Raw genomic sequence first — 18,737 nt, 5'->3', positions numbered from 1 at the left:
GGAGCAATGCACAATCGCAGCCCCCCCAGTGCTCTGCCACGAGGCACAGCCTCAGGCATTGGGGGGGGGTCTGGGGGCTCCCTGCGTGCAGAACAAGAAGGGCTTTTGTAGAACAAAGGGACCCCCAAACGATGCCACGGCAATAGATATCGCCCTGCCTGCTCCAGGAACGGGAAAACGAGGGTGATGAAGGAGGAGTTCCCACCCTGATTGCAGATTGGGGGTTGCTCAACAGCAAGCCGGGAAGCACCTGCAGCCTTTGAAGGGAAGTGGAAGGCTGAGTGGATTTTCCATTTATTTACCCCTCGGAGATAAGGGCAGGGCTGCGCTCTCGCAGCCGGGAGGAGGGAGGGGGGGGGAGGATGGAATGGGGCTGAAACCGCTGCCCCGTCGGACCCCCTGCCCCGATTCCACATCTCCAATCCACATCCCGGCGGCGGGGAAACAAAGCTCGTCTGTGTCCCCTCTCCGTCATTAGAGGGTCATTTGCGGGAGCTGTTAAGCGCTGGGAGAGGGCGGCCGTGCTGCTAACCCCCGGCGGGGGGCACACACCCGCGGTCTGGGCTCTGCGCTCCTCCTGCGATGGATCCCACATTATTTCACCCTTCCTTTGCATTCTAGGAATGCGCTCTTAGATGCTATTGCACCCAGAGGGCACCGAGCATCTCCCTGCCTTGCTTGCCAGCTTGCCTTCTGCTCCTCGCAGCCCCTCGTGGCCCCCAGACCCTCTCCAGGAGCCGTATCTCCGACATCTCAGCCCCTCCATCACCTCTGTCTGAGAGGAGACTCGGGTTCAAAAGTTATCGTGGGCAGACGGGCCCTGTGAGAGCCGGGGGGGGGGAAACACAGGCTGGGATTGTGGCTGTTGGGGACATCAAAGCTGCGCCGTGACAGGTATCAGAGCTGGGGATGGGGATGGATCTGCGAGCTGCTCTGCCCAATACACATCAACTGCAGGACAGACTCAGGACAGTCAAACTGTAGGGGCAGCTGCAGCCCTTGGTGATGCTTGCTGTGGGGTCTTGCTCTCCAGGGAGCACGGCCAGGCTGTGCTCATGGGCCCAACACCAACTCTAACCTCAGACCCAACCTGTGTCAACCCTTCAGCACTCCATCAGGGGCAACACGTGGCAGGGATGGGTAGAGGGGATGCAGGAGCTCAATGGCTCCAACCCCGTCACAGCCCTCCCATGGGCACAGCTCTCTGTGGCACCGTCTCCTGCCCCATGTTTTGTACCCAGCTGCTGCTCTCTGCTCTGCAGAGCCCAAGGCTGCACGCGCCCCAGGAGGCGATGATAAGCGCAGTTTATTTTGGATGCACGGGGAAAGAAGGAGTGAGAACAAACAGATGGAAGGGCTTATCAAAGGCACAGGGCAATATTTGCTCAGTGGGTTGATTAAGGCACTGTTCAGGTCGGGCAGGCAGCTCCAATCCCATGACTGGAACGTGGAGCAGGACGGAGGCTCTCCGCTCTGCCTTGCTGCAGACAAAAGGGGCAGGGAGGGAAAATGCAGTGACAAAAGCAACACTTGTCCCCTTGTACCACCCTGAGAGCATCCCAGCTGTGCCATGCAGCCACCCACAGCCACTTCACCTCCTGCCGTGCACACAGCAGCGCCGCCTGTCCCCTCTCCTGGTGCAAAGCAGTGGGTGAGGAGCAAACGCTGACCCAGAAGGGGCCTTCGTGGGAGCACCAAGCTGCTCTCTGCTTGGCTCGGGGCCCCAGGCACGCAGGAGATCAACCCAAAAAGCCTGGCTGAAGGATGTGGGGCTGCAAAGAGGCGCTGGGGACGCACAGTTCCACACACACCACCACCAACCTCCCGCAGCTGCGTGGTGCAGCACTGAGGGCACTGATGTGCCCATGGCCCCAGGGCCCCACTCTGCCCATCCTGCAGGAATCCCAACCTGCACAGAGCCCGATTCACACCTGGCCAGGTGCTCCTCCCTCTGCCCCACATCGCTGGGGTGGGCAGCGGGGGCTTTGATGCTCCCCCAGATCTACATATGCACGCAGACACCGATGCATAGCTATCTTGGGCATGGACAAAATACTTAGCACCTAAATGCACGCTGCTGCATGCTGTGACCCCCTGAGCACAGGGGGGAAGGTAACAGGGCTTAGAGGAATTACTTGCAATAGCTGTCACTCGTTCAAAAAACAAACCAACAAAACCCTCAGAGCTGCTTCTGTACTGATACAGGAACCCACGGTCTGCACCAGCAGGCAGCACCCAAAGGCACGAGCACTTGGCAGGGCTCTGCCCATCTCTGTACCTTACAGATAACTAAGTGCATCTGTTCACCTCAAGATAGGGGACTTCTTTTGCTTTTCTACCACGCCTGATCTCAAAGGTCATGCAACTCCTTTAAGCTGGAAAGCCGTGCTTGTGATGAATGACAAACGTTTAGGTTAGGGCACAGCAGGACAGCAAGCTGCAGCACCAAATGCACGCAGCTCACTGCTGCAAACGTCATCCTGTGAGCCTGTCACAGCTCTTTGCTCTACCCAGAACAACCAGATCAGACAAATTAACACCACGGGGGCGAGGTCTCCTCTCAACTAACCTGTTATCTGGACCAGAAAGCGCAGCTGGAGCTGCTGTGGTTGTGTAGAAAGCAGGTGAACTCCAGGTTAACTCCAAGCACACAAGGAGCTGCAGCCTCTGCAATTCAGCAGCGTCCTTCCTCTGGATGCATGAATTCGAGCTGGAAAGATGAGGCAGACCCAGCTGCAGGGCACAGCAAACAGCAAGAGCAGCTGCTCACCTCAAAACCCAGTGACACTGAAGGCAGGGAAATTGAATGCGTCCCCATTAAGGCTTCAAAACCCACCGAATCTTATCTTAACAAATGCGAGCTTTATCTGCATCAATTGCTCCGACTGTTTCTTTTGTTACTCGTTATTAAAGGCTTGCAGGTCATAATGCCACCATTGAGCTCAATTAGCAGATATTTAAGTATTATCGGCCAAGAGAGATTTAAAGAGACGCTCATTGTCTTTTAGGAAGTCCCAAGTTCAGGCCATGTCCTAACAGGCTTTCTTTCCCTTTGAAACACCTCCTCAGGCATTAGCACCACCTCTAAAGCAATGAAGCAGCACGTTAGAGACTACTGCATAATTCACATTCGTTATACTACACAGAGACCAGAAATGTAAATGTATCTTTTTGGGGAGAGCTGAAAATCCCTCAAAATCAAGCAAATTTATTTCCAGCCTCCCAAGTTAAACTCACAAGCTTTAATTCCTTCCCATCACATGATAAGGATACCTAAAGACACCAGTTTCAGCACGAATCCTAAAGAAAGCCTAGGAAACGTGACAGTTTGCTCACATGCTGGAGAAGATGGGCAGTTTTGGAAAGGCAGGAGCTGCAGCACAGAGCACCAGGGCACTCAGGTGCAGGTGGCTCCTATTGAACTCGATGAGACACTTCTCCTAAAGCCTGATTGAGCCTTGAGAGGATGAGCAGGAGAAAAAACTCAGGGACATCTGCACCACGACCTGGCAAAAGAATGATCTGAAAGCACACGATGGAGAGTTTTTGATCACTGTTTCTGGAAGCAGGCTCAGAGCACACATTTCCTGCAGTCATCAGGTGTTGATCCCAAGCCTGACTGCAAAACCACCCCAATTCTGCAACAGGCTGCTAGTTCCCGTGAGCTGGAATGAATACAGACCAGAACCAATATTTATTGCATACCAGGAGAGTCCAAATGATTTATTTCTCCCTCATATTGCATTTCTGTAACTTTTACAGTATTAAAATGATTAACAAAAGCATAAAACTGGAAACAAAAACAATCATTGAGGCTGTCTCCCCTGGCACCCCACCATCAGCAGGGTCTGCACTGTATTCACACCCACACGGAGAGGCTGAGCTTCAGTCCTTGTAACAGGATGCACTCTGTTCTCAGAAGGGAATAAACTGCCTTTCCCAAGAAACAGGAAGGCACTGAAGGCATGGGCTGCTGTAAGCCTGGCTGGTGGGAATCCTCAAACAAGGTCCTGGTTCTTCATTGGAGAAGCACTCTCAGGGCACGTGCTTTAGATGTCCATGTCAAACTGCTCTTCTTCACCTGTTGAGACAGAGCAAACGTCTGAGAGTCCTTAAAGCTTCAAATTAAGCACCAAATATTGCAGTCAAACAGCCTTCAGGCGTGCCTAAGAAACGTTTGGACTTCAGGTCTGCAGTCAGGAAGCGAGTCTGGCACCAAGAGCAGCCTGTGCAAGCAGAATACAGGCCCTCTGCTCAGAGTGAACCTCAGGCAGACAGCCAGGAGCAGAAGAAATGCCCTTTGTGTCACTTCTACACCCGGATTTCACTGCTGCAGACTCCTGTTGCCAGTGACAGGAGAGATATTTTACCTCAGTTACCTGTATAGATGTCTCCCTAACTCATGCAACCTGATAGGATGCCAGCAGGAACAGCAGGGCTCTATTTCTGACACCAGAACTTCTCTGGATTCAAAACCAAAAAGGCAGAGCCAAGCAGGCACACAGCATGCAGCCAATGCTTCAGTTTGCCAGTGAGCCACTAAAGGTCACCAGTGTGCAAAAAAGCCATTAAGCAATAGTGACCCTGCAAAGATTTTGCTTAGAGTAAGCAGGGAAGCCAGCTAATGAGCATTCAGACCTTTATTTTTAGGGATTAGGACCATCAATCACACTGGGTAGGTTCAGGTTCCTTCAAGGAGCAATCTCAACAACAGCAGTTGCTCATTTTGCTCCCATAACTTCAGATGTGTTCACGTGCACACTGGTCAATGCCCTCTGTTCTGCTGTGAACCAACTTCCACCCTGCAATCTGAAGCAGAGCTGCAAGCTTCTGCAGAAAGCACCCAAAAAACTCCCAACCAATTCCTGCCCTGAATTATAACTCGATTAAAAAAAAATACAAACAGCTGAGATGTGGCAGAGGATAAAGGCCAAAAATAACAGCTGCACCCGTTCTCTCACCACAGGAGAGATCCCCAATGCTTAATTAACGAGTAGCAACAGCACAAATTACAGTGAGATGATTCAGAGCCTGTCGGTGTTAGCTGTGGTTTACAGGGATCTCCTGGCTCCATGTAGGAAGCAGCAGCACGCTCACCTGTGCTCATGTACCCACCTACGTTTGCTTTCTCATCGTAGTTCTGGACGTGGTTGTTTTCAATCTTTAACTCCTCCACAATGGGGCTGGTAACACCTGGAATGTCCGGAAGGTCAGAAGGTGGTGTTTTGGCAACCGGAGAATTACGGCACTCCATCAGGAATTTACGATCATAAATAATCCTGGTTCCTGGAAGGAAAAAGCAACGAGGTCAGATTTCAGTATTTTGATGTACATCTGTGTCACCTCCCAAGCAGCAGCAAAGAGGAAAAGAGAGACTCCAAATCTCTGCTTGCAGCGGATCTTATGTTAGAATGGTGCAGAGCACAGGAAAACCCACAGCAAACAGTGGATGTTCAACCAGAGGACATCATCCTGCCCCCCCTGCCTGAGCAGCACAGCTCCAGCAAGGCACAGAGGGAGCTGCAGAGCTGGGACTCCGTGCTGTTTTCTAGGAATAACACCAGAACCAACAGCACATTCCTAGTAAAGGAACTGGTGCTGGAAAAAGCTCAAAACCACGCACAGAAAATTGGATTCCTCCAAACAGACCACGGCCCTCATTCAGGGAATTACTGACAAACATCTTTTTTGTCCCTAGAAGGAATGCTGCAAACCGCCCTGCTGCTCTGCTTCCCTCCAGGCACAAGGGAAAAGCAACTTCTTGAGTACTGCCTGAAAAGCTTCAGCTACAAGCACACAAATGCAGGCAAACAAACTCCAAGAACATCTGCCCAGCAACATGAAACTCACTTTGTTTTGAAGCACTGTTAAAAAAACCCCAAGCAACGGTGTATTACGTTTCAAGGACATCGAATCACCCTGCTAATGAGCTCCCAAAACAAATGGAAGCTACTCCCCAGTAAAATATTTTGAGTTTGAGCCGTTCTGCTTGATCACAAAGGGGAATGAATCCAATTCAGAACTGCAGCGTGGCAGCTGGCCTGGATTCGATAAGGACAACTGAGCACTAAGTGTTAAATTACAGGGAGGTTGCAACAGCAAGGACAGCAGTTCCTAGAACTGCAGCTCATGTACCAAGTATCAGGAGCACAGTCCATAATGGGCAGACGCAGCTCTCCCTCCCATGCATTCATCTGCTGGTTCACGTGCCCGGCGCTCCTGAAAGCTGACACCCACAGCAAGCAGAGCAGAGGGGCTCAAAGCTTCCAAAAGGGGTTTGGATGCACAGAGCAGCTCTTGCTGCATGTTGCTGAGGCACACGTGGGCTCGGGGAAAGATAAAGTGTGCCCTCAGCAAAGGGCATGGTGCCAAGACAAGCATGAAGGGAATAGCAAAGAACAGGGCTTTGCTGAGAGGTCACACGTCACCTTTTACACGCTCCTCGTTCCCTTACACTGTGCTTGTTGTTTTTCTTTAACCTCTGCTGCCCACAGTCAGGAAAACCAGCTTTTTCCTGTGCTATCAGGGACTCTCCTCACCCCACCAACCCTTTGCTGACCCTGCAGATCGCTGGGGCTGACACTGCCCCAGTAAGGCTGGCCCTGAGCCCTCCTTCCACCCCTCAGCCAAGCGCTGCCTGCAGGCAGAGGGGGCTTCAAAGATCCCAGTGCTCAGTTATTCTTTGGCCCGGTAATGATTTGCTTCTTCCTCCTGACTTCAGCAACTTTGCAGTAAGTCCCAGGCTTCTCTCAGCAGACATTTGCTGTTGCTCTCCAGGCTCGAGCTGGCTCACCTCCAAGCACCTCTAATGAACCTCAGTGTTTCAACACAGGCAGTTTGATGTGAAAGGAATTGAAAACCACACTCAGAACTGCTCTCCTTTGGGACCCGGGCACAAAAGCATTGCGCTGTCACAGGAGAGCCCAGGGCTTTGCCAGGCGTGCACACCCTCATAGCAAACAGCTCCGTGCTTTCCTTCCACACTCTGGACATTCATTAACTCTGCAGCACAGAAAAACAAGCGATAACCCTGGAGGGCTCGTTGTGCTGCACTGCAGCCTTATTATCCATCTCTATTCAGCTACTTGGAGCACGCCTGAGAAGCATTCTGTTTCTCCTCTCTTCCATGACATGATTACTGTGAGTGCTATTTAAGTGCCTTCAGCTATTCGCTGCTTTCATCCGAGGGAGGACGTGGCAGAAATAACACAAACCCTTCAGTTTCCCCAACCCAAAACACGCCTGCATCAGCAGCACCGACTTCCCTTTTCTCTCTACGTTTTACCCCACGGAACATTTTATGCTGTGAAGAGAACGTACGCCCAAACGGCCCACAGAACACAATGCTCTGCCTCCGTTCGGTTTGTTCTCCTGGCACGGCTTCAAGAACGGTTTCATCATTCCCGCTCCTCACATCAAACCTTTTTCAGCAGCGGGGCTGATTTTCTAAGAGGCGAAAAAAGAGAAAAGCACGAATCCGAGCCCTGGGTGCAGGAGGGCGGCCCCGAAAACCCCGGCACGGCCCCGCTGGGCCTCGAGGACCCCCGCAAAGGAGAAACCCCCCCAAAAAAACCCCAACCCACGGCCCCACAGCACAGCCCTCCTCCCCCCTACACCGGACCCCTCAGCTCCAGTCCAGGCCCACAGCCCGGGCCCAAGCGCTCACCGCCCGGCGTGGTCCCGAAGACGGTGCCCCCCGGCGTGGTGCTGTAATCGCCGGGCGGCAGCGGGGCGCCGTCGGGCAGGGCAAGGCGCTTGCCGGGGCCCGGGATGTCGCGGCTCGGTGTCTGTCCCTGGCAGCAGCGGCCCGACATGGCGCCGGGACGCGGGCTGCTGCTGCTGCGGCCGCCCCGCCGCCTGCCCGCCGCTTCCGGTGCAAGCCACGCCCCTTCCGCCGCGCGGTGCGATGGGAAACGGATTGGGGGGGGGGTGTCTTCACTCATGGGCGGGCCTAAGCTGTTGAGGGCGTGGCCGAGCGAGAGGCGTGGTCCAATGAAGGGGCGTGACGTCAGGAGCGTGGTCCAATGAGGGGGCGGGGCTTATAGAGAGGCGGAGCACGCGTGGTTTCTGTGCCCGCTGCTGCCGGTGCCCCTTACCGGTACCGGATGGTCCTGCAGGACGCGAAATCAATGCGGTGTTACAGGGATCATGTGCTCCCAGTAACCCCCCAGTGCACTTAAGAATTCCCCACTGCCCCCAGTTGTCCCAGTGCCTCCTGCCTACCCCAGTGTCTCTGCATGTGGCAGCGCCCAACCCCTCTCCTCGCTGTCTGCTGCGTCGATCACCGTGCACTGGGCAGGAAAACACCACGTCCGGCCGTGCAGGGTGACATCAGCCTTGACCCCCGACCCAGCGAGGCGCCCAGGCACCGCTTAACGAGGCCTGAGGCCATTTCCTCCTCCTGCTCACAGAGAATAGACCATTATGGGGTCAAGGAGCTGCGGGGAGGTCGTCTGTTGGGGCAAATCCTGGCTGGGGTGGGGTTGGGAGCCTTGATCTCTGTGCTGTCTTGGCATCGGCGCCTGGCATCCCATGGGATCTCGGGTCAGGGGGGACAGGACTGTGGGCTACTGGGAGCCCCCAGCCCCAACAGAGGGTCAGGGGACAGCCCTGAGCTGGAAGCAATGTCATTCCCATATATACTGATAACATCTCTGCATCAGGGATGGAGCTGGCACTGAGCAGCCTCAGGAATGCACAGTCCTAACAATGGCCCTTCCTCCTCATCCCTCCCTGCCACTCATTTCCCACTTGGACTGAAGATAAAAAGCAGAGAGAAGGGGGAGGAGTCACCTGGACCAGGGCAGGAGCAGCCAACTGTGGGCAATACATCAGCAGTAGTTCCATCGGAAATAAGGCACTTACATTGGGAGCATCAATTCATGTTGGCAGCACCCACTGGTGACAACGTGATCATCTCTGGGGTATTTCATCTTTTCAAAAGAGCTGGAAAGCCTTTATCATCCTCGTGCGATAGAAGGTTATCACCTTATTGCCTTCTAAATTGGGAACAGAAACGCACTTGTAGGTGTTTATCCTTTCTGCACACCGCTGATTTGGCCACTGCTGGGAATTGCTGCCTGTGGAAACAGGGAAGGGGTGTTGTGAAAATCTTTCTCCCCTGGCAGGCTCCCATTGGAGGCAGCTCCCTGCTGTGGCTCATAGAGAACACACCCCGTGGGTCATGAAATATTGGGTATTTCTTCATGGGTGCCCCATGGCACCCACCCATGGCCAAGGGGAAGGCGGCTGGGGGTGTTATGTGCTGCGGCATTTCCACCCCATCCGTGTTTACATTCCTCTCTGATCACCAGTGCAGATAACGCCAAACCCACATCCACTTTGCCCGCCCAAGGGCTGTTTGTGCAGATCAAAGTTGCCCCCAGTAAACAAACCCATCCTGCCCATGGGAAGTGCCTCCGCCCTGCGAGGGAGAAATCCTGGGGACGATGTGTGCAGGGGATGCTCTGCACCCCTAAATGGACCCTGGGTGCTGCTTGGCTCGTGCTCTGCAGAGGAATTTGGCACGGCAGGGAATGGCACAGCGTGAGCTGTGTTTTCAGGAGCCACGTCTCATGCTCACGGCTGCTTGGCACAAATAGTGGGGTTCAGCCACACGTCAGGTGCAGGAGCATCCCTCACAACCCCACTGCTAACTCCTGCCCACTGCCTGAACCCAGCAGCACAGCCCTCAGGAATGAACCTTCTCCCCATTTGCAACACATTTCTGAGAAAGCTGCCAGAACCAGGAGGAGCGTGGGGTGAAAAATAGCCGTGATGACATGGGAGAGCTGAGCCTGACGTGGCCGCTGCCATTGCTGCTGTTGTTTCCCTGTTTCTGCACATGGAGCAAACACAGCAGGGACAGGCATGGGCAGGCTGCAGGGCTGTGGTAGATGAGGATAAAGATGGGAATGGAGATGGCACAGGTGGTGCGTGGGGCTGTATTTGGATATCTGAAAGCAGCAGGATCCAACCCCAGTCTGGAGACACTGCCTGGTCTCACCCTGCTGTCACCCGAAGGATTTTTTTGCCCTCTCTGTCTGCAAACCCAGCTGTTTTCAGATGTTATTTTTGCTGTTTTTTTTTTTTTTTTTAATAGAATTTTCCACATTATTATTATTATTTTTGTGTGTGTGTGTGTGAAATTGGTGCCGCTGTTACTGCAGACTCATCCCTCCTTCCCCTCCACTTCTGTTTTTCTTCAGCAATAGCTGCTGGAAAACCAGTCAGCAGGAGAGAGGGAGAAGCACTTGTGAGCGTGTCTGCAAAGCCTTGGCAGAGCACATAAAAGCGAGCAAATCCCTTCAGCCCAGGGGATGGAAATGCCCTGGAAGCTTTGCCATGTGCTCTGTGTTCCATACCTGACTGCGCTCCCACCTGAAGCATCCACCCACCCCACAGGGCTGGGATGGGAAGAGCAGGAGCACACCGTGCATCCCTTGCAGATGTGGTGGATTTGGAGCCTGCCTTGGCCAACTTGGTTCTAAAAATGGCTGCTTGCACGGAAGCCAGCAGAACATCCCATTTTTATTAGTTTGAATTGTTTGGTGCAGAGAATGCTTCACTTCCTGCAGCTGGCTGAGCCCATCCGACAGCCCTTGGGGAGGAGAGTTTATAGAGAGCTCAGAGTTTATGCAGTGCTTCCTCCGGCCTTCCTGGGACAGGCAGTACCCAGGGGTTAATGCTCCCTCACAGCCTGTTTATGTGCTGACAAGGAAACGTGCTGACAGATCGTCCCAAACAACTTCAAAGAAAGATTTGGGAATCCGATATGGAAACTATTCCCAATGTTTCAGCACGGCGAGCCCCAGTCTAATCACCAGCACAAACAGTAAAGGCAGAGAGGGACCACTGCCAACAGCCACTGCCATTGCCCTGCCCCTTGCCCACCCCGGTGCTCCATCCCAATGCCACGCCATAGGGTTTGGGGTAAATCCATGCTCCCTGAGCAACTCCTGCCCTACCAGCGTGGCCGTGTGGCCCTGGGGATGCGCTGCACTTTGCAATGCAACCCTGGCTCCAGCAGCCCTTTGGCACCATCCCTTACTGGTGCAAAGCTGAACTGGGTGCAGCTCTGCCTTGCTCTGTGCAGAGCTCTTCTTTTTCCTGTCCTGATGAGGAAGAGGAGCTGGCAGCACCCAGCCTGTGTCCCAGCCTGCAGTGGCTCACGCTGCTTTTATCACTTGTTCTGTAACAGCAAGCGTGCAGACAGTGCGCTGGGGAGAGCAAGAGTTCCCAGCTATAAAAAGCTTTTGTTTTATCCTGATGTGGCATCAGCCTGACTCAGGCTTGGCAGGATTCAGTGTGCTGCTTTTAATGACGCTGGGAGGAGAAGCTGGCGTGTGCCCATCACTTCTATGCTGCCTTCCCTCCTCTCTGCCTCCTCCATGCCTTGGAGCCAGGGCGCAGCCAGCTCTATGGGGCTCATGGGTGCAGTTACAAACTGAACATGAGAGGTGGAGGATTAAAGCTCACAGGAGTGCTCCCCACTACCTGCACTGTGCCAGGCACTGCTGTATGCCTCACCCCCTCACTGGGTACAGGGGATTAATAGGACCTGAACACTCCCTGTGGGCCTTACACACATTGTTAGGGCTTGCTGTGTGCACGCTGCCTCCTTGGCATGGGGGAAGGCTGCAGGACAGGAGCTAGCTGGCTCTACATCCCCATAGGCAGCAGTGCCACTGTGCCCAGACTGTCAGGACCAGGTGAGGGCTTCTCCCCTCCAAACACACCCATGGGTGCTGGTAGCTCCCAGAGCACAGAGCTGTGCTGCTCTGCCTGTTCCCACTGCAATTCTGCTCTCTCCAAGAAGGGATCTTCTCTAATCCATCCTGTCTCTATCTATAAAGATGTATTTTTAAAACATCCATTGTTTATTCTGTAGCAACAGCCAAGGGAGCTGCTCTGATCTGTGGCATAAACATATTTTCCCAGAGTTTTCCAAACAGCCACTTGACCCCATGGGTCCCCGTGGCTGGCAGGGCTCCCACTGCTCAGCACTGTGCAGGTGGCACATGGCAGAGGTGGCAGAGGGGACACATGCCATGGTGGCTGCTGGGCCTTGGAGGGGGACAGCAAGGAGACAAAGGGGGCAGGAAGAGAAAGCAAGAGAGAGCTGTGCAGGATCTCTGTTTTGCAAGAGGCATTTCCAGCCTCTTTGCTGGTGGGTTCCTGCTTGTTGCCAGGAGCCGAATGCTGTGCTGGTGGAGCAGCCATCTGGGCTTCAGCTTTTCCAGCTGCAGAAGTGGGATGAAAACACTGAGCCACACTCAGTGTTTTCAGGAGGAAGGCTCAGGAGGAAGGATCTCATATAGGTGAGGGATCTCATATAGGTGAAGGATCTCATATAGGTGAGGGAAGGATCCACATGGCAGCAGGCAGGTGGTCAGAGCGTGCCATGAACATGCAGTAAAACACCCAAAAGCCTTCATTTTCTGTTATCCACTGCCATTCCCACTGCACTTCTTTATTCTTTCATACACACTCATTATGGCTCCACGTGCCAACACACACTGGGGTTACGTGTGCCATCACACTAAGAAGATTGTGGCTCTCCCTCTGCACGTTTTGCTCATGCCATGCATCGTTTGAGCCCAGTGACACCTCACACTGGAAATAGTAAGCTCAGAACTCAGCCTGTGCCAGCAATTAGTGCCAGAGCTGGAGCTGAAGGGGTTGTTTGCATCAAGAGTTCATCTGACCGCTTTGAAGAACCCAAACAGCCTTGTAAAGATAAAGCTTGTAAAAAAAGCGGGCTCTGTTTTGCTAGCTCATGAATGGGAAGAAATGCCAACTGGATAATTTTTTACACATTTCCTTTCCTTCTTTGTCAACATTCCCCCCATTTGGCCGAAACTTCAAAATGCCATATTTGGAGAGCGCCCGTCTTAGAAGTTCCAGTATTTGTATAAATAGCTGATAGTGAAAAAATTGCCCTGCCCTGGAGTCTGCCCAGGGGCCTTCGGAAGGAGCAGCACTGGGAACAGGGGCAGGGATGGGAGCAGCACGGTGCACAACTCCCTGGGCATCCCAAAGGATGGATTATGGGGATCCCAAAATCACCAGCACTGACTCAAACTTAAGGGGGTAGCAGTGCATGGTTACAGAAGCTGGGGAAAGGGTTCGGGCATTAAATGGGGGGGTGAAAGAGCGGCTGTGGGATGATTTCTTTGGGGTGAGGCTGTCATTTTGCCATCCCTGTTCTGATGGCAGTCGGGTCGGTGTCTTCACTGCGTACCCTGGAATGCGAGGAGAACAGAGAGGAGCACGGAGCAAAGAGCTGGGATGCAGGGCAGGATGCACAGTGAGGAACTAGGAGCCGTGTACTGGGAGAATAAGGGCGAGTGGGGTGAGGGGCGCAGTTGGGTCCGGCTGCGCAGTGTCGGGGGTATCCGGCCCGGGGGCAGGGGGGAGGCGGTGCTCCCGCTCTGCTTTCATTGATCTCCGCAAAGGGGCAGCCCGGGGCCGCCCCGTGCCTTTAAAGGCTCCTCCTCCGAGTAGCGGCCGCGGACGGAGTCCGACGTCGGTGCAGCCTCGACGGCGACGGCCGCCCCGAGCCCCGCTCCGGCCCCGGCAGCCGTGGAGCGCACGGGGGGCAAAGGAGTGCACGGAGCTGGGCGGCCTCCCTCCCCGCCCCCCCGCCGAAGCGATGACCCCGCTTCCCGCAGGCAACGGCACCGTCCCTAATTGCAGCTGGGCCGCCGTTCTGAGCCGGCAGTGGGCGGTGGGAGCCGCCCTGAGCATCACCATTCTGGTCATCGTGGCCGGCAACCTGCTGGTCATCGTGGCCATCGCCAAGACGCCGCGGCTGCAGACCATGACCAACGTCTTTGTCACCTCGTTGGCCTGCGCCGACCTGGTCATGGGCTTGCTGGTGGTGCCACCGGGGGCCACCATCCTGCTGAGCGGCCACTGGCCCTACGGGACGGTGGTGTGTGAGCTGTGGACCTCTCTGGACGTGCTGTGTGTGACGGCGAGCATCGAGACGCTGTGCGCCATCGCCGTGGATCGCTACCTGGCCATCACGGCACCGCTGCAGTACGAGGCGCTGGTGACCAAGGGCAGAGCGTGGGCTGTGGTGTGCATGGTGTGGGCCATCTCTGCCTTCATCTCCTTCCTGCCCATCATGAACCACTGGTGGCGGGACGGGGCGGACGAGCAGGCGGTGCGCTGTTACGATGATCCACGCTGCTGTGACTTTGTCACCAACATGACCTACGCCATCGTCTCCTCCACCGTCTCCTTCTACGTGCCGCTGCTCGTCATGATCTTCGTCTACGTCCGTGTCTTTGCTGTGGCCACACGCCACGTCCAGCTCATTGGCAAGGACAAGGTGAGGTTCCTGCAGGAGAACCCCAGCCTCAGCTCCAGGGGAGGGCGGCGGCGTCGGCCCTCCCGCCTGTTGGCCATCAAGGAGCACAAGGCGCTCAAGACCTTGGGCATCATCATGGGCACCTTCACGCTCTGCTGGCTGCCCTTCTTCGTGGCCAACATCATCAAGGTGTTCTGCCGGCCGCTGGTGCCCGACCAGCTGTTCCTCTTCCTCAATTGGTTGGGCTACGTCAACTCAGCCTTCAATCCCATCATCTACTGCCGCAGCCCCGACTTCAGGAGCGCTTTCCGCAAGCTGCTTTGCTGCCCGCGCCGCGCCGACCGCCGGCTGCACGCTGCCCCACAGGACCCACAGCACTGCTCCTGTGCCTTCAGCCCCCGGGGGGACCCTGTGGAGGACGGCAAGGCTGTGGACCCCGGGCAGCTCAGGGAGGACAGCGAGGTGCAGGGGAGCGGCAGGAGGGAGGAGAATGCCTCATCCCATGCTGGTGGCCACCAGCAGCGGCCTGTGGGCGAGTGCTGGCTGCAGGGCACGCAGAGCAGGCTGTGCGAGCAGCTGGATGAGTGAGTACTGTGTGCGTGCTTGGGGTGCAGGGTGCTGTTCTGGGGGACTGCTGGTGATGGGGCTGTGGTCTGATGAATGCAGAGTTGGTGAGCACTGGGATGGGGTATAGAATGGGAACTGCTGCCCAATGCCTTTGGGCTTCCCTAAAGCCCTCTGCCAGGCTGCAGAGCTGAGGTTCTTTGTGCCTCCCTGGGCACTTTGTCCCTTTCTGGGAGTGCCCCAACAACCGGAATGAGGTTCATTTCCTCAGGTAGTAAAACGCTGCTGGGACACCAGGAGTGTGTTCCTGTGCCTGGGATCTTTTCCCTTCTCCCCTCACTCCCGATGACTTCAGGGAGCCCCTGCTGTTATGGGGAGGATGTGGGCTCTTTACTCTCTATGCTCTCTCATTTAAGGTTCACCAGCAGAGAGATGCCAGCGGGTCCCTCGGTCTGACTGGGAATGCAGCAGAGCAGGGAGCACTGTAAGTGTGTGTTCCACAGGAGACCCCAATGTGTGGCTGCAGCAGGGCCACCCCTGTCTCTGCAGCAGTCCCCTCTGACCAGCTTGGCTGTCCCCTTCCCTGGGGGAGCTCAGCCCTTGGCTGGGTCACAGCCATGTGCCTGCATCGGGCATGTGAGCTGACGCAGGCGTCTACTGACACGTTTCTGTGCTGCCCAGAGTGCTTAACCCCCTTCAGAGCAGCTTGCTCTGCAGTGCTTGCATGCTGCTGCTGAGGCCAAGACCCTCCTTTGCACTCTCTCCTTCCAGGGGCTCAGCTCCTGGAGTGGTTGCTTTGCATCCCCAGAGTTGTGATGCTGGGGGGATGCACACCGTCAGCTCCTGCTGTCTTCTTGCAGATGTTGGGACGGGGATGCTGTGTGGGGAAGGAGGAGTGGCACTGAGGGTACAACGCTGGAAGGACCCTCTGGTGCACGCACCCACACGGAGAGCAAAGGGGCTCCTCTGGTGCTGGAGAGATAAAGGCAGCAGCAAAAAGATCCTGAGACCTTCACGATGAGGTTCCAGCACAGCTTCTGGGGATGGGGACACTGCCACCCCAGATGGATTGGCACTGGGACGTGGTGACCAGCAGCTCTGCTCGCCCACGGGACCCCATCTTCCCAGGTTGTGTCGTTGGCAAAGGAAAAGAGGATCTCCTGCTGGCAAGAAATTGCTCCGTGATCTGCACTGGGTCCTGCCCCAAACACTGCAGTGAGCTCCCGGAGCCGGGTGTGATGCTGGGAGCCACAGCAAGGGAAAAGCACAGGCAGGAGAGGAGCGAGGGATAAAGAGTGCTGCGGGAGAGGCTTTCCCCAGAGCCCTGCACGATGCTGTGGGTTCTGGCAGCGATGCTCTGCTCTGAAGCCTCTGCGTGCTGTAGGAACAGGCAGCAGCACCGCACCGCTGCACGGCCGTTCCATGCACAGCACGGAGCACAGCGGCACAGAGGGCGCTGTGCAAACACGGGTGTTTGTGACCGCACCGTCCCACCTCGCTGGGACTTGGGGGATGATATCGGTTGTAAACGTGCGTCGTGGTGACTGTAATGCTTTTGTGTGAAATAAACCTCTGGAATCACTCGGCAGCTTTCACCTGCATCACCGGCGCCTTGCCCTTCCTAAGGGTAGGGGGCTGCCTGAGGCTGGATGCCCACGGGCACCCATCCCCATAGCACCTGGGGGTCCCTCCCAAGGACCGGGCACAGCCTCTGTGCTGCTCACAGCCCCAGGGAGGCTCTGCGCCCCATCCTAGGGTTTGCCGGCCCAGCAAACAGCCGCATCGCCCCATTCACATTTGGAATCAGGCTGCGGGGTCTGAGCAGAGCCACGGCCACCATCCGGAGCCTCAGTGCCACCTCCCGGCGCTGCGCGGAACTCGTAACGTGTAACGGGAATAAAGAGAAAAACAAATCCGCCGGGGCGGTCCTGCAGCTTCGAACCAGTTGTAGCTCTTCACTGCTTTCTGCAGCCGCCTCGAGCGCTGAGCAAAAGAGGATGCATCTAAGGATGCACTGACAGCACCTGAGAGCCTCTATTTGTCCTCCGCAGCACCTGCGCTGCATTTCCGAATTACAGCGCTGATGGGCTGCCTGCTCTTTATTTGCAGCACAAGGGGAGCTCGTGTTCGGTGCTTTTTCTGGCCAGGTGGGGGCTGCAGGGCAATGCTTGGGGCTGGGGTTGGTTTTCATTGAGACCTTAGTGCTGGAGGAGTCTCCTTCAATAGGCTGTGCTGTTCTTAATGCTGTCACTGTGGATTTATTTCTCATTTAACAGTGCTATCCCAGCTAACAAGGCATTGCTCTAGCTGCCTCCAACTCTTGCAGAAAGCAAACTGTACTGGTGGCAGCTGCCAGCATAATGCTGCCCTGGCTCTGGACTTTGGGAACCTTCTCTAAGCATTCTAAAGTCACTTTTCTTCCCCCTGTTACAATTACAGGCCAGCTGAAGGCTGCTTTCTCTGGTGCTTGTTCTGTAGGGCCTGGTTCCTGGTGCTGTGCAGGATGAGCAGCTCTTCCCCTGCTCTCAGGTTGCTGTCAGAGGACAGGACAGCTGCTGTGCTATGGGGTGAGCAGCAGCCTCCAGTGCATTGCAGGGGGGCAGCAAGGGATGCTTTTTCCCTTTGCTTTCTGCACCCCTGAGGTTTGCAGCTGGTGCACGCAGGGACTGGGCTGTGTGTCCACAGGCTGTGAGCTGGGTGTGAACAGCCAGAGCTGCGTGGTGAAGGAGGACGATGACTTCCTAGAGCACCTGGTCCTGCTGAAGACGGTAAGGTGTGGGGTTTGCTGTTATCACCTTGCTGCCCCACTGTAGGGCCTCTGCTCTGTCATAGGGGCTCTGCCCAACCCACAGATCTCCCTGGGGGCCAATGCCAGGGATGAGTTGCACGTGGTGGCTGTGGAGTCCAAGAACACCTACGGAGACCACAAACCGGTGCCCATCGCATCCCTGCGTGTCTCAGTGCTCCCCATGGTAAGAACAAGGAATGATTCACCCTGGGTAATCTGTGGGCTTTTTCCAGCTCTGGAATTGTCCAGGTTGTGCCTGCAAAGCGCTCTGTGCTGCAGAGCATCTCCTGTCCTGTGGCTGTTGTGGAGGCTGGGTGGATCTGGGGGGTTGCTCTGAGCTTTGGCTCTTTGCAGATCAGTCTCAAAGGTCTGGAGTTTGTCCCTCCTGTCACCTTCATGCTGCAGTGTGGAACTGGACCGGTTTATCTCAGCGGGCAGCACGTTACCTGTGAGTCCCAACTGGGCTATGGGGCTGGATATCAGCAGGGATGGTCCTGCAGCGGCTTTGTGACAGCTTCTGCCCTGGGGATGGGGAGTCCTGCCCTGTAGAAAGCACCCACAACAGGGTGCTGGGCCTGACTATGCTTCTCCCCATAGTGGAAGATGTCCCCAAGTGCAAAGTCCACAAGGAAGAGCTGTTGGATATGGATGGAGATGATGAGGACGATGCCAGGGCAGTGCAGGATGGAGAATAGTTGCAGCTCTGGATGGGATGGATCCTTACACAAGGACACAACGGGCTTCTGCTTTGGATAGATCCTTCTCTCCATCTCAGTCGTGTTCTGATTGTGCTGCTGCTGAGATGCTGTGGGTTGTGCTGCTGAGCTGTGGGTCTCAGAGCATCCTATTGAGCACCATTGCCCCTTCCCTACACTGGCACCTCCCAGATGGTCTTAAAATGTGTGTGTTGTGTCCCCCCTGTGCAGCCCTTTTGCCAATCCATCTGCAGTCATAATGGTGGTTTTGTTCCAGTAGGAATTACTCTGGCAATTGCTTGGATAAACAGAGTAAAGTTACGTTGCAGCCTTCACAGCAGCCCAGGGAGATGCAGCCAAAGTCCGTTCAGAA

General features: G+C 55.4%; 3 protein-coding genes across 4 annotated transcripts; 2 read left to right on the top strand and 1 right to left on the bottom strand.

Moving 5' to 3' along the window:
* Positions 1 to 3,693: 3,693 nt before the first annotated feature.
* EIF4EBP1 (eukaryotic translation initiation factor 4E binding protein 1) lies at positions 3,694 to 7,888 on the bottom strand. Its single transcript, XM_052701911.1, has 3 exons — positions 7,667 to 7,888; positions 5,116 to 5,286; positions 3,694 to 4,081 (listed from the first exon to the last, which is right to left on the bottom strand). The coding sequence occupies exons 1-3, from the start codon at positions 7,812 to 7,814 to the stop codon at positions 4,050 to 4,052; spliced, it is 351 nt and encodes a 116-aa protein (XP_052557871.1). The 5' UTR covers positions 7,815 to 7,888; the 3' UTR covers positions 3,694 to 4,049.
* Positions 7,889 to 13,573: 5,685 nt separating this feature from the next.
* Positions 13,574 to 16,464, top strand: ADRB3 (adrenoceptor beta 3). Its single transcript, XM_052701903.1, has 3 exons — positions 13,574 to 14,901; positions 15,298 to 15,365; positions 15,742 to 16,464. Exons 1-2 carry the CDS (start codon positions 13,655 to 13,657, stop codon positions 15,335 to 15,337), a joined length of 1,287 nt encoding a protein of 428 aa, XP_052557863.1. The 5' UTR covers positions 13,574 to 13,654; the 3' UTR covers positions 15,338 to 15,365; positions 15,742 to 16,464.
* Positions 16,465 to 16,579: 115 nt separating this feature from the next.
* On the top strand, positions 16,580 to 18,634 carry LOC128090001 (nucleoplasmin-like). 2 transcript variants are annotated; one of them, XM_052701909.1, is made up of 6 exons: positions 16,580 to 17,028; positions 17,360 to 17,448; positions 17,567 to 17,649; positions 17,734 to 17,853; positions 18,024 to 18,117; positions 18,267 to 18,634. In XM_052701909.1, exons 2-6 carry the CDS (start codon positions 17,385 to 17,387, stop codon positions 18,362 to 18,364), a joined length of 459 nt encoding a protein of 152 aa, XP_052557869.1. In that variant the 5' UTR covers positions 16,580 to 17,028; positions 17,360 to 17,384; the 3' UTR covers positions 18,365 to 18,634. The 2 variants fall into 2 exon arrangements, with proteins under 2 accessions (XP_052557869.1, XP_052557868.1); XM_052701908.1 differs by lacking the exon at positions 16,580 to 17,028 and having other exon boundaries at positions 17,052 to 17,448.
* Positions 18,635 to 18,737: the final 103 nt, after the last annotated feature.

Source organism: Tympanuchus pallidicinctus, unplaced genomic scaffold, assembly GCF_026119805.1.
Source record: "Tympanuchus pallidicinctus isolate F22 unplaced genomic scaffold, pur_lepc_1.0 scaffold41, whole genome shotgun sequence".
NCBI classification, from domain to species: domain Eukaryota; kingdom Metazoa; phylum Chordata; class Aves; order Galliformes; family Phasianidae; genus Tympanuchus; species Tympanuchus pallidicinctus.
The sequence above is the reverse complement of the archived record's forward strand: the minus strand, read 5'-3'. Positions and strand labels throughout refer to the sequence as shown.

What these genes read in the sequence shown, in the direction of transcription:
- LOC128090001 (XM_052701909.1), top strand. Translation starts at nt 17,385, where the DNA reads ATGAGCAGCTCTTCCCCTGCTCTCAGGTTGCTGTCAGAGGACAGGACA. An exon ending in ACCTGGTCCTGCTGAAGACG is followed by an intron (nt 17,650 to 17,733) that starts GTAAGGTGTGGG and finishes CCCAACCCACAG; the next exon opens with ATCTCCCTGGGGGCCAATGC. An exon ending in GTGTCTCAGTGCTCCCCATG is followed by an intron (nt 17,854 to 18,023) that starts GTAAGAACAAGG and finishes GGCTCTTTGCAG; the next exon opens with ATCAGTCTCAAAGGTCTGGA.
- ADRB3 (XM_052701903.1), top strand. Translation starts at nt 13,655, where the DNA reads ATGACCCCGCTTCCCGCAGGCAACGGCACCGTCCCTAATTGCAGCTGG. An exon ending in CTGTGCGAGCAGCTGGATGA is followed by an intron (nt 14,902 to 15,297) that starts GTGAGTACTGTG and finishes CTCTCATTTAAG; the next exon opens with GTTCACCAGCAGAGAGATGC.
- EIF4EBP1 (XM_052701911.1), bottom strand. Translation starts at nt 7,814, where the DNA reads ATGTCGGGCCGCTGCTGCCAGGGACAGACACCGAGCCGCGACATCCCG. An exon ending in CTTCGGGACCACGCCGGGCG is followed by an intron (nt 5,287 to 7,666) that starts GTGAGCGCTTGG and finishes TTTTCCTTCCAG; the next exon opens with GAACCAGGATTATTTATGAT. An exon ending in CGATGAGAAAGCAAACGTAG is followed by an intron (nt 4,082 to 5,115) that starts GTGGGTACATGA and finishes CTGTCTCAACAG; the next exon opens with GTGAAGAAGAGCAGTTTGAC.